We start from the raw sequence: 25,090 nt of genomic DNA, 5'->3' as shown, positions 1-25,090 counted from the left end.
CTGGGTAGGGATGTGGCAGGTTTTGGGATGGTTGCAGCAGGGACCAGTGTATTTAGCTCACCTACTGCTTTCTCGTACCAGTGATGGCACAGGAGACTGGGCAAGAGGAAAGTAGTTTGGCTGTTTGGTGACAACTGGGAAAAACATTCCCAAGGATTTACAGCTTACTTTGTCCCTTCCCTCGTTGTTCAATCTAGAGAGTCTTGATTTCTACAGCCCTTAATCTTCCCCATGTAGTCTATTACTGCTGCTTTTCTTTAAGTGTTACTATTTTCTAGGTAATTTTTTAGTGATCCATGCAACCACTGTTGTGTATTTCTCTCCTCTCTCATGGTGTGAAGCTGATGGATATAGATACAGGCAGTTGCTTGACCTTTATAGTCTCACTCAGAGTCCAGGAACGCGGCTGTAAGATTGTTTCAAGTCATTTTGATTTTATTACAAACCAGAATACTTCACATTCAATGGCACCTCAGGTACACAGGGCAATTACTCTTGGGGAAATGAACCTTAAGTAGGCATTGATACAGCTGTAGCTCAGGCTTTTCCATGAGATCCCAAACTTGAGAGCACCAACACCCCACCTGCTTTGGCTGTTAGGTTACTTAAGGGACGTTACTGCAGCATTAATGGAATGGAAGCTCTTTGATAAAGACTCTATTGTCTAGTAAACCGTGCCAAGCCGCATCTGAAAAGAAGAGTCTTCATCATCCAGCTGTATTTCCAAACACAAATGGCCTGTACTGAAGTTGTGCAGTGATCATCTGATGTGACGGGGTGGGGAGTGCGTGTGTAGTAACTTGGAGCTCATCACTGCTTTCTTCATTAACTGGGTAATGTGGTAAGCTGAGAGTAAGGCCCCTGAAAGGGCTGCAGTGTGCTCTGGGTGGTTTGTGGTGCTCCTTGCTTACTCTCTTTAGTGAGAGAAGGCCGGGGCCCTGAGCATCTTCATACTTACGTTCCAGAAGGCTGCTCTGGTTGTAACATCCAGCTTTTCCAGCAAGCAGGAGCAACAAGGACTTAAACCAAGGGATTAGATAGAACTTGACAATCGCAAATCAGGGAGCGAGCAGATGAAGCTTATTGGTTTGTACAGCGCTCTCCTGCTGTGCTCTGTGCTAATATCACATAAAAGCAACAACTGTTGAGGAGCTGCCCTGCAATGTCCTTTCCCATCCTTTGTCACAATTAAGTTAAAAAGACTGGACCACTCCAGGCTCTATTTTTACACCCTCAGGCAAGTGTCTTCTCCTTTGAAAGCTGCTACTGCTTTAGGAGAGAGGACAAGAAGGGAGGGGATGGCATCTCTGTACCCCTGTACTCACACAAAGTCAAAGTGTGACTCATTATGTGCTGCTCTTCTGTCCTCATTCTGGGTCACTGCCAGCATGAAAGTACCATGCTTCTCTTTTTAGTTACAAGAGGTGTTAGAAACGAATGCCCATTCACATTCAAGAGCAGCTCATATGGCATATGATTCTTCCCAGCCCTATGTGGCACTGGAATTCTGACAACAGTGGTGTTAAACAGCGGAGTCAAAAGGAAACCAGACAAAGAGATGTCAGTTTTCATACAATTTAACACAGCTCCCTTCTTGTTTTTACCAAAAGAAAGAGCCCCAAAAGATTTTAAACAGAGGGAAATGTCCTTCATTCAACACTGTTAAAACCTTTCAGCGCTGTCAAAGTGACTTCAGAGCTGCTTCACGTCTGTGTGCTCCAGTCCAAGCACCCGTGTCTGTCCTCAGGCTTTGGTGATGTACCCTTCCCTGATCAGGAAGTCATAGATTTTCCTGGTCTTGTTCACATCGATCTTGATGAGCGCTCTGGCCTGCGCCAGTCTCAGGCCTCCTTGTTTGTTACACTCGTTCACTAAAGCAGCTTTGTATTCTAAATAGGCTCCAGGGACCAACCTCACCATCTGACAGAGCTGGAAGACAAAAGGTGGAGTTAATAAACACAAACACTCATCGCACTCCTTCACTCTGCGATCCCTGTTGGGGGAGTAACGCTGGGAATACTCTTCTGAAAGCACCTTCAAGGTGTGTTTTTGCAGGGACACACACACACGGTAATGGCATTGCGAGCTGTTTCCAGCCACAGGTAGGGAGGGAGGGGAGGAGCTTTGTTGGCTGCTGCATTCAAAACCATTCCTGACTAAACTAGGAGGATGAAAGCGAGCTGGCGGCTCGCAGGAGCGGAACTATGAGTGTGTCCTGTGTGGGTGGTGTTCTTTGCAAACCAAGGGAAGCACACATGCCAAAGAGACTTGCAACCAGCAGTTCGGCACGCTGGAGCAGAGCCAGGGAGGGCATCTGGCTATTAATCCCCTGCAGCCTAAGTCTTTAATACCCTTCTACAAAAGCAGCGATGCACACAGCCCCCTCTGGAAGGCTGGGATGGAAACTGTGCAGGGAGGGCATGATGTGGTTGCAAGGCTGGTAAAAGGAATTGCTTTCAAAAGCCTGCTGTTGGGCTGCAGTGTTCCCATTTAGCTCCCAAATACCAGCTGCCTTCTAGCTGGTGTGCTGTATTACTCCCGATGGAAATAGTGGCTGTCTCCTCCTTTTAATAAGGAAATGCTTAATGCTTGTTCCTCATTGATGGGAAACTGCAGAATTCAGAGGGACTCAGACCTGTCTCAGCTCACAAGGAAATCAGATTCCCTTTATAATGTCCTAGTCACAATTATTTATATGCTGAATGGAGCCAGAAGTGCCATGTTCCATGGTGAATCTGTGATCTGATTTTTAATGCTGCCATCTCCAGTGAAGGGGAAACAGCTTCTACACAGAGGGGAGAAATCTGAAATTCATCTGTGTTTCACATACACTGAAATCTGCTTGTGGTTAAGGGCAGGTTACGAGTTCTATTGAGAGAAAGAAATCATCTTTTATTTCAATAGTTTTCTGGTGTTGCCTTTCACTGAATTAAAGAACAGGGCTATAGGTGACTGTGGCGAGGGTATGGGACTGCAAACTGTAACACTAGGCTGAGCTAACAACCCATGGCTTAAAGAAAACCGGATTCTATTCTTTGCCACATGTGCATACAAAAACCTTGGTATGTGCCTTTAAACCAGAAACAGGGTGGTGTTCTTTCCATGGCTTTCCCCTGTTATGCCTCCATGGTTCACATGAGTGCTGCTGGGAAAAAGCTACCATAACTGGTTGGGGTTTGGCTGGGAGATACCTTTAACACAGAGCTCTGCTATAGGTTCAATGATGTGTCCAGTGAAGCCCTTGAATCCTCTGCCTGTTTTAAAGACAATGTTCATTAAGTAAAAACAACCTTTCTGCTCAGCCCAGTCTCACAACAGACAGAGAGAGGAGATCACACTGTCGATGTTGTAATAGCACCTCGGTGCTCTCTGCCTGTCTTTGCTAAACAAGCTGATTTGCTACAGTAGCTGAAATTAAGAAGCCAACTGGAAAACCTGAATGAAGCATAGACAGGGCATGTAAGCGGGGTGATAGTCAGAGCACAGGGGACAGCTGGTGTGAGCACGCCTGCACTGTGAAGGTGGTGTTTCGGATAGGTGTATCTTTCCAGGCCTTTCCTCACCTCCTTCTCCTTCTCGTTCAGTTTCTCTGTCCCTGGGAGACCCGTGAGGTTCAGCGGTGGAGCGCTCCGTCTGCCTGCGGAGGCAACGTGGAAACCAGTGAGTAACTCTGAGCACTTTGGTGGTGACTGTTTCTTACCTGTGTTAGCACAGAGGCAATTCAATCCGGGATGTTAACCCAGTGTGATCCAAGTGTTTATAGCAGGGTTATTCAGGGCTTAACAAAAACTGCACTGATCTGATAAAAGGCAGGAGTTTGGAAGTGACAAAGCGCTGTGAACACATGAGACTCTCACACTGTTAACTCTGCCTTGCTAGCTTTTAGGAGGAACTGAAAGACAAATTAGCACCAACCCTCCTTAAACTGGGCTGAACCTCCTGACTAAAGCACTCCTCCAGGCAAATCAGGGAGGTGGGTGCTGCATGGAGGGTGTGCACAGGGTGCAGGGCTGACTCCCGTAGGTGTGAAAGGGTGTGCTCTGCAAGGGTGCTGGGATTACCTATTGCTGGGATTAGCAGCCAGTTTCTCTGGCATTTGACAGCTCCATGAGGCAGTGTTCTTTAGATGCCCCCAAGTACGATGCAGATGTTGCAAAGCCAATGCAGTTTGTGGATTTCTTTCTGTTATGACACAAAACAGTACTGATAGTTCTCTCTTTCACTGTTGGTCATAAACTTTGCTCTCCAAGAGCTGCCTGCTTGTAGGTTGGTTGGTTTGTGTTGCTAATAGTATTTCCCAGTGCTGCTCCATCTTTCTATAGCCCAGAACAAGCATGCTATGATGAGCCATGCCAGAATCTGATTTCTACTCTCTTATAAACCTAGGAAATGCATACAAACTACATTAAAGAAAACATATTACTGCTGTAAAGTCAAGATCTCTCTAGAAGTAAGGTTAAACAACATTAATTTGCTCTCTTGTATATTCAGTATGATGCAGCCTTTAATTACAGAGACACGTGGCAGTTTTCCTGCAGTAGCCTTGCCTTATTCACTATGCAGGATGTTTGCTCAATTAGCAACTATATGGTGTTTTGTTTGGGTTTTGTTCAACATGTGATGCTGGCTGTAAACACTGCCTGCTATCTGAGCTCCACAGGCACAACAATCCATGTTCTCTTGGGCTTTTCACCTTCATGGGCCACTGCATTCTCGACAAGAAGTGAGTTTCATTCTTCACACCAGCCCTTCAGCTGGGGGATGCTGTCCCTGCTTCACGGGCTTTGCATGCCCTGAGATACACAATGCTGTTTTCTCTCCAAAGAACCAGATCTTAGCAAACATATTTAAAACACAGTGCAAACTGCAGTGACTAACTGCTTGGTATTCTGACCCAAATTTCCAAGGCTTCTGGCAGGAATGGGGAAAAACATATAGACTCAGTGTCCCCCTCTGAGTTTACCAGCATCCACATAAAAACTAGTTATAGAGACAGAGCCAGAAGCCAGTTTTCCCTGGCAACATTTAACAGCCTTATAGTAAAACTTTATTCTAGTCTAATTCATTGCGTGCTACCCTACCCTGTGACCTCAACAAACAGGATGGAGTTTTGTAGAAGTCTTGTTCATAAAGGCTTTGAGCCCTGAATCTCCTTTCTGGGCACTGAAAGAAGTAGGGATTCTCTTGATGGAAAAAAAACCCACCATAATTTGTGATTATAGAATTAAAGAATATAAAAGCATATTCATGGAAAAGGAAAACTGAGGTTGCACAGGCAGCCTGTACCATCTCATTCTGTCACTCCCACATCTGCCTTCTGTCAGGCTCCTATTGCTACGGCATGTGCTACACAGCTCCATTAAAGCCCTGGATTACCTTCGTCTTCTAAAGACAAAACTTTGTTCCCACATGCAAATTCTTTCCTGCCTTGTTAATGTAGCTCTAGGATGGGTCTTCCACCTGTAGCCAGAAAGATCTAGAAGCTCAGCAAAAAATCCTACAGGATCTGCAGGTGGAATGAGCTGTGGATTAAGGCAGACTTACACAGAGCTTAACCATGAGGCCTGAGGACTGATGCTTCAGCACTCAAGCACAAGAGCCACTCTCAGAACAGTACTGCTGGTGCATGGCTGGCTTTTTATCATCATCATCAAGCAGTTACCTGAATTTGAAGGAACTGGGACCGTGGGGGTCAGGCCGGAATCACTGAAAAGAAAGGAAATATTTAATTGCCTTCATGTTTTTCTTCTTTAAGAGTAACTGCATGTATTGGCTATTCCCCCCCTCCCAGCTTCTAATAATGACACGATTCACTTTGTATAACCCAGGCCCTGATCTGAAGTAGAAAGGATTCCTACATATTCAGCACCCCCAGAAGGAGAGGATGACAAAAAGTCAGTGAGTGGGGAAATGACAAACCATCTTGTCAGAGCACGTGGATTCAGGATGTACTTCCTCTGCCGTGCAGCTTACTCCTTAAATCAAAGTGCTCGTGCAGGGTGACTGCACATTAATAATGCTGCTACATCTAAAATCATGTGAACCATCTCCAGTGTCATCTCTGCACTCATTACTATCCATAAAGCCCTCACTTCCCTCTATGATTTTATTAACAGCAGTTCAGGTCCTGAAATATAGAATACAGAAAACAGAGACTCTTGAGCCTTTACCAGTCACCTCCCTGTCTGCACTTCAACAAGCACTGTTGCTGTTGCCCCCAGTTTCTTGCTCTGCTGAATTAATTGGAACTGGGATAAATTGGGAAAGAATCTGTTGTTATCACACAGAGCAATGTGTTGTCTGCACCTGACTGGAGCAGAGGGGTCTAAATGCACAGCCTTACTGTAACCATACATATCAGCTTGGCGACTGAGCCACTGCTGGCAGGCACTGCTGTCCTGGATGTACTGCAGGACCTCAGAGAGCATCGTCCGCTTCAGGCGCTCCTCATCTCTGGTCTTCTTCAGGTGGTCGTATGTCCTGGCACCTATGGCAAACAGAAACCACATCTCACAGCTGCCTTGGGCAAGATTTGCAGGCTGTTGTTGTTCTGCAGTAGGAATTAAGTGAGAAATTGTTCTCTAGGTCTGGACCAGACTCTGCTATTCTCCCTCATGACGACTACTTGGCATTAGAAGGTATCAGATTCCACCCTGCACCCATCCCCTGTTAAGTTCAGGCCAAAAACCAAACAAAAAAGCTTCCATGATCCAATGCCAGGATAAAACAGGCTATTTCGTTTATGTAGAGGTCTTAGGCCTCTCTCCAGACATCACACTTGTTGACAGGCAATGAAAGTGGCCAGAGATAAAGCACTGGGGAGCACTGTGCCATGACAATATGTACATATGTATTCTTTCTGACTCTTTGCAAAGTGAGACAGCACATTCTCCAAGCCGATGGCTCAGACTAGCTTTAAAAAAGCACAGCTGGACTGAAGCATTGTTGCTAGAGCCCTGTTCAGTTAAAGAGGCAGGCATTTCCCAAAGAAGTCTCTTTATTCAACACATCCTAAATGTTGTAAAATCGTCCTTCCACACCTTGATGAATGGGAATGGGCTGAATAATGCATCAGGTACTTACTGCAGAAGTTGGTGATTCCTGCTGCTCTGTATTCCTGCAGTCGCTTTATTTCCCTTCGCAGCTCAAATTCCACTGGTTTGCCCCAAGAGCAAGCAGAAGGGAAAGCCAAAAGACAAATGTGGGTCAGTGGGAGTGGCAGTGAGTTGTGGTGCACCAGGAACGTTGCTGTTTCTTCTTTGTCTGCATGGGTCAGGTACACAGAACCACAGCCCAGCCTAACCTTCCTGTACAAGTCTGTATCAGATCTCATATTCACTGTGTTTAACACTCCTTGATCACAGATTTAACTTGTTTCTAGCATTTGTGTGCTTGGACAAGTTAAGTTTATCTTCATGCTTTGACAGTTCCTTTGCCACACCCTGAACAAGGTAAGTAACAATAACACAGGTTTTCTGGAAGGCAATTCAATAGGTCTGAAAAACTCCTCCATCCAGGCTCCTTATAACATCCAATATGGTCTTTGAATTATGATTTTCATAACAGGACCTTCCAAACCTTTTCCTTGCAGACAACTCTTTTCCTGCAGTGAGTAAGATGAAATACCCATGTTCTTTTGCTCAGAGGTATTTACTACCTCTAGCTTTTATCAGCTGGCTTCCAGGCATTGCTCAGTTTTACAGTGAGCAAGTTTGCTTCTCTCCAATTTGGCTATTCATACTACTCAGGAGAGCTGGGTAATGCCTGTGCTTGACTCTCAGGTTAACTTGAGGACTTCGCTGTCACTACAATAACAAAACTAGGTTCCAGGGCTTGCACTCACATGTGGGACTCCTGATTCTGCAGGATCATGCTTTTGGTATTTCACTCAGGGTGTCCTGAAAATGCAGTCACAACTGCTTAAATGCTTTGTGCCTCCTAATGAGCAACAATTTTCCCAGTTTAAGTCACAGAATTAAGCAGGATATAATGACTCCTACTGGAATGTGGCTAAATGCATGCTATGATTATGCATAAAGACTTGAGATGATTCAGTGATGGAACAATGCCTCTCCCTTTAAGGTAAGGGACATAATGACCACAGTACTATATAATTATGTAGATATGTAATAGCTTAACATGGATCTTTCAAAGAATTCACCATTTGCTGCCAGCTCCCAATCTCTCAATACAGACATACATGCACTTTAGGGATTTTGTTCTTCCAGTGGTACAGAGACCCAGTAAATGAACAGTGCTCTTTTGATAAGAAAATATTACTTCTAACTCCTGACCAGAATGTTCAGTCAGCTGAGAAATCAAACAAGGAACTCAGACAGAGCTTAGTGGAAAAAAAACACTTGCTGCTCATTTAATGTATGAAACCACAAATGCATTTGTTTTTCTGAGGTAGGTAGATGGGGAGGAGGAGAAAAACAACCTCCTGCCCTCCAGGAGTGGTATATATTTAGGAAAGACTGTAGATGATGCAACCCCTCATTATGCTGATGGCAGAAGATACATGCTAAAATCCTCCAGATACTTACATGCATGGCTCTCAATGAACTTATCATGCTCCACTGGGCCGAGAATCCGGGCAAATCGTCGCATTGTTTCATAGAGGTCTTGAACTTCCTTTGGATATCGCCTTTCCAGAACTAGGGAAGGGAAAAGAGTGACACTCCTTATCTCTCCTGCTGTGAGAATAACTGCAGTAGAACCTGAAGTGAGTACCAGCCCCTGTGATCTGCCCAAAGGTCCAGATTTGGTACACTTCCTAGATCCAGATTTGGTACGCTTCCTAGATCCAGATTTGGTACACTTCCTAGATCCAGATTTGGTACGCTTCCTAGATCCAGATTTGGTACACTTCCTAGATCCAGATTTGGTACACTTCCTAGATCCAGATTTGGTACGCTTCTTGGCCATTTTGCTGTCACAACTACAGATTGCTGGGTACAGAGCAACACAATTATGCAGCCCTTAGAATTCTGAAAGCATAAAGGATGATGTTTAAATGTTGTCTGATGTAGTGAGATGCACTTAAAAGGTCTGTATTTCACCTTCATCCCTCTCCCTACTCAGTGGAGCCCAAAATGCTTCTGAAGAGCAATTCCAAGGCAGTAACGAAAACTGAGCTGGGAATAGTTAGAGCCATCTGGTTGGAAATGGTCAGGGCAGGAAATCTGCTGGAATTCAGACCATCTGAATAGGGTCCAGCATGAATAAACCACACTGGCGCACTGGAAACTGGGAACATGCAAAGCTGTGCTTCCCAAGTAGAGGCCCCTTTAAAGTTAATCAGTTACAACTGATACTCACTCTGAAATTTCCTGAGGTTGATGAGGCCGTGATCTCTTATAATCCTGTAATTAGGAGCAAAGTGGTATTAATAAAAGGCATTAACTTGTGTATTACCTCATAACTGCAAAGGCTTCAGAGAAAACCTTGATTCAGAGGGGTCTAAAACCGAACACAGATGAACTCTCCATACCCCTTGAGCTGGCCAGCTGAGAACCATGATGCAGTGATGCAGCGATGCAGCATGGCTTTAATCAGGGTCAGTTTTGGATGGTGATGTGCATTAGTCCAACCCTGACAGCACCAAGCACAAAGGGAGCTACAATTGCTTTAAAGCTTTGAAATTGCCTCTTTAGCACAGATTTTGCATCTGTGGTGTCTTACAACTTCTCCATCCAAAACTGAGGTAATGTCTCATGAAACATGATTTCCAGCCTCAGAGAGGGACAAATGTCCTGCTGCTAGAGCAAGGGTGAGAGATGGACTGTAAACTTCCCCTCTGGAGGAAGGATTTTTTCCATGACAGGTTAGATGTTAAAAAGAGGGAAGTGATTTGGGTAACTCATAAGCTGGAAATGCTCCTGCCAGCATCAGGGAAATGAGCAGAGCGAAAAGGCAGGTAAGAGATTTACAAGTGCATGACAAATACATCTGTCACAGGCTGCAGCAATGTCATGAGGTTATTGCTATGTGGTGATTTGATAAACACCCCACTTTTGCAAATGGGGAGAGATGCTCCAGAGCTGGGCTCATTGAGGTCAGCCTGGAATCTGCTCTACAAAATCATTCCATTTTCTTTAGTATGTATAAAAGAGTACTGCTGTCCCATGTACAGAGGCCTTTCTGAGAGCGACATCAGCATTTTGGTGCCATTTTCCAGGCTTTTGTCCCATTCTGCTGTAGAAACTTAGGAAAACTGACACCAGTTTATGTAACTGAGCCTCATGGCACTTTCTTTTAGTGTGATGTGATTTATCAGAATGGAAATTATACCACAAATGCTTTTTTACCTATGAATTCTAAAGAACAAGGTGAACACATATCAACTCCTACCTGTCACTCAGCAGAACTCTGCTGTATTATAAGGAGAAGGAATGGAGGAGTCTTACTCCAAATTACCAATTCTTCCAGCAGGGAGTAATACAGCAAGATGTCATTTAAAATATTGAACAAAGTCTTCCAAAGTTAAAATAGGAGTTAATGAACACATTGAGTCATTCTCAAAAGCTGTCAAATGAACTGACTAAACTATTCAACCTCACATCAGCAATGTGGTTATCTTCATTCCGCAGAGGGGAAAACTAACTTAGGGGCCCCTAAGAATGAAAACTTAATGATTCAACCATTTCTGTGGAGAAAATAGGGGTTTAGCAATTACTTACAGGCTGGCAACTTTTTCCTCCCCTAAAGCAGAGAATGAATTATGGGCAGTCCCTCAGCATTACGTAGGGAACAAAAAGAACAGAGATTTGCCTCTTTTTTGTGGTTCCCAGCCCTGGATTTGTGACTGGTTTCTTGGGTACTGTTTCAGCCTCATTCTGCAAAACACCTGTGTGACTTACAAGGTGTGTTAGCAGGTTTGCTATCCATTTACGTGGATTTGGGGTAGTAGTATGAGGAGAACTGTGTACATGACTTCTGTGCACTAAACAGGACTGGAAAATAGGCTTTTCCCAATTAGTGAGTTGGTTGGAGAGTTTAAAGGAGTTATGGTGTGTAGGGATCTTTTGTGTACAGATAAATATCAGGGTCTGTTAATCTGCCTTTTCTGGGCTGGTACCACTGCTAAAACCATGTGCCTGATCTTAATCTGTGCCCAGAAGGAGAACCACACATCCAAGATGTAGCCTGTTATGCAAATCTCATAGAGGACAGTCTGGAATGATGCTATAGGAAATAACGATGTTTAGCATTAGGACAACACTGGGGACAAAAATGTGGTCATGAAGCAAAGGAACACAGTGACTGCTTGAAAACTCACTTTTTTCTTCTCTGTCTTTCCTTTAACCTGGAATGGTAGATATCTACAACTGCAATCTTCAGAGCTGCAAAGTAATAATAATAATAATGAATACTAAATATTACAGAATGCATAAGTAATCATTGCATTATGCTAATTTCCAAGCTTTTATGTTCATGGTAGGCTGAAATGGTCACTCTGCTTTGCTGTTTCAAATATCCCATGGTAATTTTACAGGGACATAAACTCACTAGAGGATAACCTTCTGCAGGAGCTTTCTTTTGCTTACTCCTTCCAAATACATCACTGCGTGCACCTATGAACCTGGGTAGATCCTAAGAAATCTTCTTTCTTGGAGTGTTTCACTATTGGGACTTATTTGTTCAGTCACACATGGAATTGTTAAGTATTCCTTCTCCAGAAAAGCAGACTTGTCAGATTTAAGGAGCTGAGGTATCATCTTTGGACAAAGGCTTCTTTGCAGAGAACAAGAACTCCAGAGCAATGGAAAGACAGAGTTCTGTGAAGATCTTTGCTGCAGTTCTTAAAAACATCGACAAACTTCTAGCTTGTTAACTTCTAAACTTCTCTGTCTGCCAGAGGAACAAAGAGGATAGTTCATGACAATGTGAAGCAGCACAGGAAAAAGCCATGCTCATTAGAAATCAGATCCTCTCCAAACTCTTGTCTGCATGCACTCTGGCTGATCCACTCAAGAAATCCTTCAGCTTCTTTCTCCTGCAAGCACTGTGTTAATGAACTGGTTTTGGTAAAGTCTTGAAAGGAAAGCTAAGGAGACACCTACCTTCCCTTCCCTCATTCTGTTAAATAACACAAGCCTCTAGGTCATGGAGTAAGTGTGGAGTTGGCTGCTGTCTTGGTTGGCTTTTTTAACTTTAATATGCTCTGAGAAGGAAGAGGCTTAAGACTTGACAGGCTGTAGAGACAAGAGCATGTCCCCTTTGAGCCCAACGTGCTGCAGAAACAGGGTTGACCCAAGTGACAGTACCCAGATTCTGCTCCTCTCTAGTTAAAAGAGCGAACCTGATACTGGTGCTTTATTGATTGCACTCTCAATAAGTAATTAAGAAAGCAGTGTGGTTATAAGTCTATTTTAAAATAGGTATTTCTGTGTAAAGCTCAGGAAGCTCCTTGCCAGTTCATCTGGTTCTAGACTTTCTTATAAACAGGGACAGCTAAAGCCCAAAGGCTGTGTGTGCGTTAGCTCAGGAAACAACAGTTCTGACTTACACTTGCTGATCCTTTACTTGCAAATAAACCCCTTCAATTTATACAAACCTGATGTGCTGTCAATCTAGGAGGAAAAGATTATGCATGAGGACAGGAGGGGGGTACAATATTCATAGTTCTTTTTGTGACTCTCTTGTAAAACCAGTGCTCAAGACTCATCGAATGCTTTGGCTTGGAAGGGACCTGTAAAGCTTTTCATTAAGAGGTATTTAAGGTTCCTAATTTAAGAACAAGCACAGGTAGCAGATTTCTCCTTGTTTAAGTATGGGGCCAAGGAAACGGGACGCGCAGCAAGTTAAGCATGAATGAAATCTCTTCCTAAGCGGTGGAATCAGTGCCAATTTATGGGAAATATTTTTCTGTCTTTAAACCCTCTGCAAGCTCAGCTCACACTTGATTTCTGGGGTTTGTGTGGGCAGAACTTAGAAGTACAGGCAGAAACTGCACTGAGAATCTCTATAAATGTCACAAGTAGTTATGCACCTACAACCATCGCCTTTTGAGGCTTGCACCTGAGCGCACGAGATTCTGAAGGAAATGAGGATCAACTGGGGAGGGAAGGAAATTCCTGATAGCAAATGAAGGGAAAGAATGGAGCTTCTGCTCACAGAAAAATTAGTATTTGCTGCCACATGCACTTTTTGGAGGGGCTTTTGTTTTTAATAGACATATTCACCCAGGAACAGCCAATTACAGAATCTGGAATGCATGAATAACTCAGGCTACTACACTGTTCCACGCTGCATTGAAATGAGAAAAGAGATGCTGTATGAATGAAAATGATTTGCCTGTGCTTTTCCCCATGGATTATGCTAGGGAGGCAGTTGTTTGTACCGGCAGCTTAAGATAATCCAAGCTGACACCATGTTCAAAGTGTCCATTTTGGGAAGTGATAAGGCCCTTTGAGCTGGTCGGAGTAGCTCGGAAGGATGTGGCGATAGGCAGGAATTCAAGGCCCCTTTCTTCATTCCGAAGAATCCAAATATTTTGGTTTCCCAAGAGTGTGTCCAAACCAGTTTCTTTGCTTTTCATTCCTCTTCAGCCTCATTTGCTCTGCACAGACTTTTCTGAGCACTAATGAGTGAGACCTTTGTTTCACACTCATGAACCTGTTTGGGATGCAAGGCCCAAATAATGGGAAGAATGCAAACCAATCAAAGTTCACAGGCTGTGTCCAGTGTGTGCAATGGCTACCATCCAAATTCACCCTCCCTAGAGGAAAGCAGGACCCTGCCTTCAGAGCTTCTCGGGAGAATATGACTAGAGAAAGAATAAATTCATGTAGTATTTAGAAGGACATTGACTGCCTTGTATCTTGTACAATGAAATGTCCCTGCTGTCCAGCCACATTTGCAGTCTATTCCCACTCATTTCTTGTGGTTTCAGCACTTACTTTCCAGTGTTAGAAGTGAAAATCATTTACATGAGAAGAAGAGGGCAGAAAAAGCCAGGATAAAGATAAATTACTGATGTTATAATTCATTCTGAGGCAAACTTGTAATTCATGAAATATTCAAGCGCTCTGGGCTGACTGAGATTTGTAACTGGTTGTTTCTTTTGATCCATCCATTATATTTGTGTTCAACTGCAATATATATGCTTGCATGCACTTATTACATTGCAAGTACTGAACAGAAGTTGACAGTTCAAGAAGTTAACTGAAATCTGAGGTTTCACACCGTTTCTGCCATCTCACTTATGTTCGAGAAGTGACTGAACAATGTGTGTGACCTCCTGTGTGGTGGGAGGAGCTGGTGTGTCACAACACAGGTTTCTGGGGTCCTCCTAAAAGGCTGCCTGGGAGGCTTTCCACCTGGTGTTTAACTGCACTTTTCTTTCCTGTGGGAATACTGAGAACTTGTTCAGGGTGACACAGGGAAAATGCAATGGTATCAGGAGACAGAGGCCAAGCAGCTCCGATCCGGAGCTTTTTATGGAATGATTGTTACACCATTTCAAGAAAAGCAGAGCAATGTGGAGGGGGAGAGGAAAGAAGGGGGAATTCCATTTCAGTGCAAGCAGCAAATCCTCCTGTGTGTTATGTGCGAGTGAGACATTGCAGCATTGATCTGTGACTTGGGAAACGGAAGAAACGGAGACCGTAGAAATTATCCTGCAGTCAGAGCCAAATACTGAGCCATTTTCTATAGCAGGAAATCCTAAACCAGGTGGCAAAGTATTCTCAAGCAATGAAGCAAAGTCAGCACCTGGGATGTTTAAAACTGCGGGACAGGGAGGATGCAGCTCCTTTTTCCTGTTAACTTGGAAAAGGGCAAGACCTAATCCCGCAGGTTTCTAGAAGCCAGCTCTTTCTGTCCCCAAGAGGCCTCATGTAAAAGAAAACCAGCTGGTTAGACCCTGGGCTTCATCTTTAGAGGCACTCTCTCACATGGGCAGATCCAGGACAGCTGTGGGAAGGAAGATGCCAGAGTTCTTGAGCTAAGAGATCAAAAATGTAGTTGGTCACGCTCCATAACCTCTGCCAAAGAGTTTTCACAGGGCAAATGCCTGATATCCCATACTAAATACTGGAGACGACTGAAGAATGGACTAGAGAACCTCCAATGAAATTATGGGGCGAAAGCTCAGCTCTGACAGACAAAAGGAAGTCTTTATTCACACAACGCATAATGAAATTGTAGGACTCCTAACTCGACTGCTGAACTCGCTGCTGCAGGATGCTATGGGAGCAGGAGTCCCAATGCATACAGTTCTACCAGTAGTCAGTGAAGTTCGTGGAGGACAGGTCCCTTGGTCAAAATGGCCTGAGCACAACCTGTGGCTCAGGGAGCCTCCACATGTATCACTGCAGGAAACGTGGAAGATATGCCAGGAAAAGGATCTGTCTGTACTTGCCTTTTCTTACATTCTTCTCCTGTGCAAATGCTGTTGGGTGCTAACAGGAGATTCTTTGGCTTTTTCAGTTTACCAGGACTTGGGATAGGACATGGAAGCAAGAAAATACGTCTTTTAATAGTAATAAGAAGAAACAGCGTAGAAATGGCTTGATGAATCTGACATGTCCACAAGCCAGTCCCCGTTTCAGTATGTTAAAAGGGAAGAGAGTCTGCCATACGATTCTCTAACCTTGTCTGAGCCAAGAGAGTTTGCATTCCTTAAAGCACTGCTAAATTTCAAAGTGATTTTTTAAGTTTGGAAAGACTTTCTGTATGTAACAGGATTTGTCTGTCTCCAAGGGGTGCTGAGGCTTCAGCTTAGAACTGCCTGACACAGATGGGAGAATTCTGGGGCATAAAGACAGCGCTTTCAAACACTGCATGTACTTATAACTGTGGGGAAAAGCATGATCTCTTTTTCTCTATGGATTAAAACATCATTTTAATAATTCCTGTTATTTGGTATTAAGGCAGATATGTTCACAGAAACCCAGTAGCAGTAATGCAACAACCACCCCTTTCACAGTACGTTGTCACATACAGCTAATGATACTGTGAGTGTTCATGTTTAACACAGGGAAATCAAACAGCTTCAAGAGTAGAACAGTTTCAATGTGTTGCACATGAACTGCATAACCTGCTTGCTGCCTGCATTAATACCTGTTCTGATACCAGATCCCCTAAACTAACAGAGGTTAGGATAAGTGACAGACCTAAGGAACCAGATATAACAGGGGAAATAGGCTATTAGCACCAGAGAAGAAAGTGTTCCTCTTTCTGGATAGAACAAAAGTTGTGCCTTGCTACGATACTCACAAACATTATGTAGATGGAAAGAGTATCTTTCAGCCAGGGAGAGGAAGTAATGTCGAGGCATTGGTGTTTCTGGTTTTAATAGGCCTTTAGGTCTATTTATTCAAGGGGATGTGCTGCTACCTGTTTCCAGACAAACTGCTACCTATCTCAGATGATTTGCTTCTACTTAGCTAAGCTTTCTCTGGAGTTTATACTGGATAAAACATCATTTGTGTCTTTCCTAAAGAGGGACCTACTACTGGTGGAGACTGGTTTCAGTTATGTTCTCCTTTACAACTGGCTGTATTTCAGCAGTGAGTGAAGTGCATTATTCTTTATACAAGTACCATTTGTATGTCAGTTGATTAAGAGCTTTCAAAAGAGGTTTGAAAATGAGGACTGCAGAAATGCCAGTGTTTAAATCCCAGCACACAGAACTGAGATCATTAATAGATGTATATTCACTCTTTAGTGTGTGGAGAAAAAAAGAGACCTGATGGAATGCTGTGTGGGCAACTCTGAAACATTGTTTTCAGACAATGTACAGAAATATGGGACTTACCATGCAAAATGTCTGAATCATCTTCTACAAAATCAATATCTCTCAAATCCCATTCAGCATAGTTGTCAAACTCCTGTTCAGAAGTGATTAATAGATTGTCACTAACTAGCAGTCAAAAACGGCTCTCAAGTTCCAGTACAGATAGAAGTACTGAAACCAGAGATATTTACTCATACACGGTTTGGTACAAAGCTCCATCCTTGAGCAACATACATCACAGGGGAGATTTAACTAGGGAAGGTATGATGTGCACCCCCATGGCTGGAATGAGAACAGGATGCTGGGATAGGATAATGAGAATTAATCAGGCAATCTCCATGAATCCCACATGGGGGTGGAAATTCTGCTCAGATGTACAAAACCAACAAGCCCCTATATGGCTGAATTCATGCCTTCATGTACGGGAGCTTGTTTTGCAATAGGAACTGGGGCTCTGGGCCCACAGCTAAAACCACTGCAAACAATGCAGGTCTTTCAAGCCATCTTTGGATCAGCCTCATATGTGCTTCTCTAAGGCAAATGAAACAGAAGCATGCTGAAGCTGACCACTTTTGCTGAGCATCTAATTCACCACATCTAGTCCACTTACATAAGAGCCATTCATTGCTGGACATCTGGTGGCAGCAGCACGCTTGCCGTAGAGCCCCTGTGCACAAGGGCAGGGACTCCTTGATGCCTGCCCACAGCTCTGCAGGGCTGCAGCACCACCTCTGCAACTAAATCCTTAATGATCACTGTCCTGTCCTCTGATTCATTTTATATGAAGAGTAAAGACCTATGGGCAGGAGCAAACAAGTGTGCTTTGCCGATCTTGCGTTCAGTAGTACCTTTAAAGTAATGGGAGAAGAGGGAGTCTTACCTCAACAAAGTCTGCTCTCGCTGGCATGTACCCAGCCATATCCCTGGAGAGCAAGGAATCAAACGTAGGCCGTGGGGGATCATCAGCAGCTGAAAACATAAAGGGTTGTAGTTGTTGTGTAGGGCTTTTTTCACTCTCTGTAAATAGGTGTTTCTTTTGCAGGAAAAGTGGGAATAATTAGTTGGAAGAAAACCACCCTGATCAGGCTTTAATTCAGCATTACATGGAGAGCAAGACTGAGTTTACCCAGAGAAAAAGGCAGTAATCTGAGATCTTCATAGGACTCTCGAAAGTCAAACACAGAAATCGGAGGTAATAAATAGGTTATAAAATGTAAACTCTACATTTCAGAGCTCAGCATCGCCCCAGCAAACCTCTGCAGATCACCTGGCCTCAGCATGCAGCTTCTTTTAGTTAATAGCAAGAGGGGTGCTAAATCTGCCATCTTCTGGGTGCTATTTAGAGAGCTGCAATTAAAGCCACATGACCCTGATCTTTTACAGTGCTTCCCAACTGAGGAGCTCAGTGTTTTACAGACAATAAGGGCCTGAGGCTCACAACACACTTGTGAAGGAGCGAAACATAGAAGTCCCAGGCTACAGATTAAGTAAGTTGAGGCACAGAGAACACGGCTTGGCCCAGGTCACATAAAATAACAACAGCCAGGGACAGAACCAAAATTGTCCAGTGCTGCTTTAGCTGAAGCCACTTCAGCATGGAATTTAAACCTCCAGATAGCAAGCAATCCCTTTACCCAGCCATTCTGGGGAGCTTTACAATGGAACAGGTGCTAGATGGAGGGGAGGGGGAATCCTAAAGATGTTATATTTAAGGAAAACTGGAAATCTGTTAAAGTGATGAAATTTAGCATAAGCTTTTGAAAAGGCACTTTTAAAGAGAGCAGTGTGAGAGGGACAATTTAAAGGGAGTGATTTTAGGACACATCACATCTATACCGAGTGGATGATCAGATGAAAGGTTTTAAAGGCCCAAGTCCCTTCTCAGTTAACATTGCTACGCAAGGTCTAGACAAAAATAACCAGTCCAGGGTGAGAGCTCACACTGGTATTTACGATGAAGGAAACGCTGTTTTACCATGCCACATGTGAATTAGCTTTGAGATAGCCTGTCCCTTAAATGAATATGCACATCCAGGCTTTTGCTGTGGTCATTTCTGTGAGTGACCATTGCACTGGCTGTGCAGGAACTTCTGGATCTGAGAACCTGTTGTTTGTATCAGACCATGCTGTTCCCTCCCTTTCCCCACTGAACTGTCAGTTGTGTCTATTTGATACACCAGGGATTTACTAGCCTGAAGAAAACCCTACTACTAACTTTATTCCAGTCACTGAAAGCAAACTGAATGTATGATGCATGCCTTTCTCCACAGCCTGCTCATTCCAGTTTTGGAAGAGCAGAGATCTTCGGGAGAAGCTCCCTGCACGTGCTAGGAGATACTCACGGTGGAAAGGAATGGCTGTTTCGTTGTGCTGCGCCTCCTCGGCCTGCTTCAGGTTCAGTAATGTAGATGCAAACAAGGGGTTGTTGATAAAGTGTTTCATGTAATGTTTCTCACACTCCTCCTTGGATTTTGTACACATCTGGTTGGCTACGTCCTGCCTGAAGTGGGGAGAGGGGGAGGCTTAATATGGAGAACACAGAAATGCTGAGGGGTTTTTACCTTTCTCTAGTGGGAAAAGGTAATTGTGGACAAGAAAGTGATGGCATTGTGTGCAGCCAACTGCTCTGTGGTGCTGTCTGAATTCACATTTTGCATACTAACACTGAGCCAATACTTACAGGTTTGCTAACAGTGCCAGGCAGCCCTTTTCTAGTGGTCATGAGCAATGCAATTCACATTTCTGGTGGTCACGAGCAATGCAATTCACATTTCTGGTGGTCACGAGCAATGCAATTCACTGTCTTTACAGGAGAAACTCCCTGGCTGACAGCATATACCAAATCTTTTGTACGTGTGAAACCTGAGTATTGTGATTTGAGAGCTTTTTATACTTTCTATTCATTTATACATTCTACCAGCTCCAGGTAATGGTAAATTTGAAGTCTGGAATTGCAGTTTGCCTCTCAAGTTTCTCTTGCGATTTTAACTGGAGGGCAGTGGTTTCCCCTTTCATGCAGCAGTGTTAAACAGGCTTTTTCCAACAGCAAAACAGTTTTACAAAACACAGTCTAGAAATCTTTGGCAAACTTTCTTGGAGAAGTGGCTGGCCAGAAACATGAACTATTTCGTCTTAATGAAACGCCTGGGTAAGTTGAGGACTTTCAATCAATAATCCAGCAGCAACAATCACTGCAATTTCTGTTAAACTGAAAACTGGATACACAGGATTCCAGGAAGAAAAGTCAGTTTTTCCTTTATTTGGTAAAGGCTGAAAAAAGCCAAATGTTTAAGGGAGAAGTTAAGGTTACTTGTATTGCTAAGTAGGGCAAAGTGTACTAGACAGCGTACTTGCAGCACATAACTGCAACCAGCTTTCAGTCTTAATCATGACAGCATTGTACACACAAGAATTCACAGTTCTGTTCCAGTGGAGTCTGGAGTTCTATACTTTTAATACAGCTATTTTTCCATGAAGGAGAAGAGAGAACTCATGACTATCAATCTCCTTTATTTACAAGTGCATAAAAATCCTGTCGGACAACAGATGTGAACATAACATAAAATATACTTAATGTTTCCAGTGCTCTACCCTAAATATGACACAGAAACAGGAAAGCTCCAAAAATAACAATACCCAGCTGGTCAGCTGTAAGCAAACTGAAACCACCCCAGGTAAGAAGTTCAGTACTTGGTTTTCATGTAGAAGTAAACTGAGGCACAGAAAAACCTTGTGCAATAGCTGAACTCCTTCAAAACACAAGGACTTTAATGTGAACTGAGGGAACTTCTTCACTGGAGGTGCCCTGCATCCCTCAAGAAGCCTTTAACAATTTCCCTGTATATCTGACAGCAGATTGGAAAACAGAATCTGCTACCCTAGTCTGCCACTTCAGCTGCTGAATCAGTGTCTCACCCACAGAAAATCACTGAACGTTCAGTGTGCACTGATGGATTCACTAGCAAGATCCAATGAAATGAAAGGAAAAACTACTCATCGTTCACTGAAGTTGGCTGAGCCACTCAATTCTCACCAGTTTCCAAATCCACAGTCCATCACAGCTTCTAGGAGTGCCATTTCCTCTTGAGCTGTCCAATTAGGATCCAAGACAGGGAAATCTGAAGTCTAGAGAAGAAGAAAGCACGTAAGACTGCTGTGATCCTCTATTCTAATCCATCACATGAAGAGCAAGAACTACTTCTAAACTACAGGGCAACACAGTATATAATACTGATAGTTTTCAACTTCTACTGTGTCCTATGAAACCTGATCAAGTAATTGTTGAATTATTTAGGGCACTGGGCCATCAACTACAGCAAAAAGTAGTTTGCCACTATAGATCTTCTGCTGCACTGTTACATGTTGTATCAACCAGCTGCAATTGAACAGTGTCATGCTATGAAACACAGTAAAAATTACTGAAGGCTTTAAAAATTATTGATTTGGGGCAAGAAAAAACAAGAATAGAGAAGCAAAAGTTGATTCACATGCTTAAAGAAGTCTAGTGAGGTGTATTGTGCTATCCAGGCACAATCAAAGATGTAGTTTTAAATGTCTCCGCTGTTTCATTATGTTACAGGTGGACAATTTGTTTTGCTTCCAAGGAATACTTTTTCTTCTTTGGATGATTCTAAACCTCTGACTGAAAGAATTGCATCACTTCACTTAACTTTTCAATGCAATATTAGTAAGCAAGGGTCCAACTCCTGGGAAGTTATGAAAGCTCAAGAGTAGGAGTTACCAAAAAGGACTATTTACCATTATCTCGTAAGTATGATCACTTTGGTGTTTCTTGTATTCAAATCCTCGGGTGAAACACTGCAGAACAAAAGATGAGCATGATGTTAGTCCCTTACTTCTGCCCTGAGAGCATTTTAACTGTCTCTTTCTTCCTTGTATTCCCTGACCACTGGGTACCCAAGCCTGCCCACCTGAGAGGCTGAAAAAGGTATTACTCTTTTTCTGATTTCCTTTTAGAAAAAAACATAAAAAGTAGGAAATTCTGTGTTAAAATTGTGTTAAATCTTTGCATCTTGCTTGTCTTTTGCACCAAGACAGAACCCCTGTGAATCAACATACTTATGGCAAAGTCAGGTGGGTGAAATAAGCTCGGTGGTATTTGTAAAGTGGATTGTTCCAGCAAGAGAGTATTGAAAACAGTTTTCCTTTAATCTTGGTTCCCTGTTTAAAAAGCACCAGCATGCAGGTGTTTTCAACAGTTACAGTTGTGGGTTTTTAAGTAGAGGTAAATGAACACAAGTATCCCCAGTACACAACCCATGGGTTTATGTATGTTTTACATATCTGGGCTCCTCTTTCAGCTTTAGAGGCTATTGCCATTTTTAAATAATACAGGATAGAACCTAATTATTTCATAATAAAACCTACCAGCACTTTCTGTGCTTATCAGATCACACACACACAACTTCTAAAGAACTGTATCTGGTCACAAACAGTTCTTGTCAATATGGCAACTTTTTCCCAGACATCCATTTGGGAGGGGAAAGAAATGTGTGGGGACAGGGAATGGGTGTTTCATGATGGCTTTTCTTTTCCATGCCATAAAAAAGGACAGAAACGATACCTCCCTAGACATGCAGCAGCATGCTCTGTTAGAGTCAGGCTGACTGCATGCCCTTACAAAGGTCTCCTTCAGCTGCTCATGGCTCATTTCTTCTCCAGCATTTTCTTTGTCATTTCCCTGTCCCTGAGCAAATAAGTGTGTTGATCCGAGTTTACAGAGACCAGTTATTAATGTGCTCCTGGAACAGCTTGCACTGGACAGGCTTTTGATGACTTTCTCAAAGAAATCAATGCTTATGCTTTTATCCTTGCACTCACCTGCAAGCAGAGGAGGAAGGGAGGAGGCCCACACTCAGCACACTTCACGTAGGGCTCTGTGAGGTACGATGAGCAACCTCGGCATGGAGGCTTATCAAAAGGGTCATCTGTGAACCCAGAAATAAACCTTATGCAACACAAACACTGCAGTTTTGCAGTCACCTAAATTCACTTGTGCCCAGTCATCCTAAGGGAAATCACATAACCTCTCTGAGTGGACTCAAAGGGAAGTCTCTGTATCAGACCCCTGGTACAAGTCATCGAGCTGTGCTAGCTGGTTGATTTGATCCAGTACATCAAAGACCAGACCCAAGATCTTATGTGCAGAGAATACTGCACAGACAGCTGCAATCTCCCATCCACGTCCCTCAAGTACCTCTTAAGAGCACACTGCTGTGGCTGCACAGGCATCACAGGATTGTTCTGTTCTGTAACCTGGCCAAACCTCAGGCTCGGCTCAAATTCCTGAACCAGGAACGAAGCATTGCTCTGCAAGTTGTTTCGTTCATGGCAAAACAGTCAAAACAGACTGTCAAGTTATAAGGCACATTTTACCCAAGAAAATGGATTTGAACCAGCCCAACTATAAAAAGTAGATACAAAAAAAGACCTGAATTCTCACTGCATCATTCATGTACTCGTGCTCTTGAGAACGGGATCAAAGAAGTGACCCTGTGGACCAGACACCACTACTTTTCTGTCTCCTTCCCCCAGACAGCTGCTAATGCCTTTGAGCAACAGCAAACTCTTTCCAAATGTCATCTTATGGTACTTACTACCGAAGGAGGCCAGGCGCTCCATTGCTCTGCCTCGGTAGTGTTCTTACTCCTCTGAGTAAAACCTGTCTTGCCTAAAAGCCCGCAACATAAGCCCTGCCCCAGCCAGGACGTGCAGGAAGGGTATTCTCTCCTGCAGACGTCCTCTCACACAGCCCTCACAGATGAGATCCTCCCAGGGCGTCCTGAAGCAAAGGGCTGTCAGCAGTCTTCTTGAGAGGGACCATCTGACGTGGCTGAGGGTGTTTTCTGTGCATAAGAAGAAATCAAATCCAAGGTAAGAAGAGATGTGGTGTGGATATAAACCAATCCCAAACTGAGGCTTTTGGTGGGAATGCGCTGAGCAGGAAGTTATGAACAGCTGTTATGCAAGAAGGTGGTCTGCACCTCTAAGAAGCACCAAGAACAGGTTAGAGGTGGCACAGACACAGCAGAGCAGAACTCAAGCGTGTTCATGTCGACTGCGTTTTCAGTGTTCAGTGTTCTAGCTTCTATGAACAGGCCTGATTGAACAGCACTTGTACAGTGATGTTCTACACTGCTGCACACCACCGGGGAGCAGAGCTGTGTTACACCGTGGGCGCTCGAGTACGTCTCACTTTGACAAGGTAATTTTGCCTCTCATTTATTGAGATTCATGTTTCTCTTTCCAGACCATTCCTCTCCCCACACCACGTGAGGAGGAATGCTCCTGCGTGCAGGGACCACGGAGGCTCTACAGCCCCTCCACGCACATGGCAGCTGCTTCAACCCCAGATACACATCCCTGCTTGGATCCTCAGGGAATCGAGAGCAACTTCCAGGCTGATTTCCACCCCATGCCCCCAGGTGACACCGCACAACATCTTGGGGCACACGCTCCCCTCTGTGAACTGCCACCCCATTTAGCCCTATCTACACTGCTGCTTGAACCGGTACGACACGGACCCGAGCACAGCGGCACAGCCCGTTCCTGCGGCAGCCCCGTGCACTCCCCATATCCCAGTCTCCAACCCCATTATCCCAGTCCCTGTCCACCCTTGGCGGACCCTTCATCCCAATCACCGCCAGGCGGCGCCCTCCGCCTCGCCAAGCCCCGCCCCCCCAAGCCCCGCCCACAAGCGCAGCCGGTGAGGCTGCTATAGGAAGCGCTGGCCCCCGCCCGCCCGCTCTCCGTTCCCCGCCCCGCCGGCTGCCCTGACACCGCCCTCCCCGCTTCCCGCCCGCCCCGGAGCGGCTCCTCCCCGTTACGGTGCGGTCCCGACTGCCCCTCACGGGCCGGGCCGGGCCGGTTCGGTTCCCCGGCCTCCTCTCACCTCACGCCTCGGGGTTGCGCGCCCGGGAGCGTGCGTGCGTGCGGACGTGCGTGCGTGCGTGCGTGCGTGCGCGCGCGCGTGCGCGCGCGGCGCCGGCCCCTTCCCGCCCAGCCCGTCCCTGCTGAGGGGAGCCGAGGCGGGCGAGGGGCGCTGAGGCGGAGGGGAGCGGTGCGGGAGGAAGAGGAGGAAGAGGAGGCCGGGGCTCCCCCCGCTGTGCTGCAGGTATACCTGGGAAGAGTTCAACTCAATTCCCATAGCAGTTAATGATGGTCCCTGCCCATCGGGTTTTTGTGGGTTCATTCACCCATCAAGTTTCTGAGGTAGTGAAAGGCAAATCCTGGCTGGGTGTCAGTTGAGAGGGCTTGTAGGGGTAGGACAAGGGGGAATGGGTTAAACTGACAGAGTTTTGGATTAATATTTAGATTATTTAGGTC

The 25,090-nt window shown here is 44.5% G+C and overlaps 1 protein-coding gene across 2 annotated transcripts; it reads right to left on the bottom strand.

The window, feature by feature from the left end:
• Positions 1-409: 409 nt before the first annotated feature.
• On the bottom strand, positions 410-23,633 carry TADA2A (transcriptional adaptor 2A). Of its 2 annotated transcripts, XM_057399513.1 has the most exons (15): positions 23,362-23,633; positions 22,586-22,692; positions 21,503-21,562; positions 20,778-20,869; positions 19,087-19,244; positions 17,625-17,713; positions 16,766-16,838; positions 11,282-11,345; positions 9,322-9,365; positions 8,547-8,657; positions 7,084-7,155; positions 6,355-6,487; positions 5,663-5,706; positions 3,564-3,637; positions 410-1,929 (listed from the first exon to the last, which is right to left on the bottom strand). In XM_057399513.1, exons 1-15 carry the CDS (start codon positions 23,384-23,386, stop codon positions 1,744-1,746), a joined length of 1,332 nt encoding a protein of 443 aa, XP_057255496.1. In that variant the 5' UTR covers positions 23,387-23,633; the 3' UTR covers positions 410-1,743. The 2 variants fall into 2 exon arrangements, with proteins under 2 accessions (XP_057255496.1, XP_057255497.1); XM_057399514.1 differs by lacking the exon at positions 21,503-21,562.
• Positions 23,634-25,090: the final 1,457 nt, after the last annotated feature.

The sequence above is a fragment of the Pezoporus wallicus genome, unplaced genomic scaffold, assembly GCF_028554395.1.
Source record: "Pezoporus wallicus isolate ANWC-B61680 ecotype Strahan unplaced genomic scaffold, APGP_CSIRO_Pwel_v1 contig_8143, whole genome shotgun sequence".
Classification (NCBI taxonomy): domain Eukaryota; kingdom Metazoa; phylum Chordata; class Aves; order Psittaciformes; family Psittacidae; genus Pezoporus; species Pezoporus wallicus.
Note: the sequence above shows the minus strand (reverse complement) of the source record. Positions and strands in the feature narration are given on the sequence as shown.

Excerpts from the sequence above, each read along its gene's own strand:
- TADA2A (XM_057399513.1), bottom strand. The coding sequence starts at position 23,386 with ATGGAGCGCCTGGCCTCCTTCGGTA. Across the intron at positions 7,156-8,546 it reads GTTCATTGAGAGCCATGCAT|TGGAATTTGAGCTGCGAAGG; the intron begins GTAAGTATCTGG and ends GGGGCAAACCAG. Across the intron at positions 5,707-6,354 it reads CTCAGTCGCCAAGCTGATAT|TGATTCCGGCCTGACCCCCA; the intron begins GTATGGTTACAG and ends CTTTCTTTTCAG.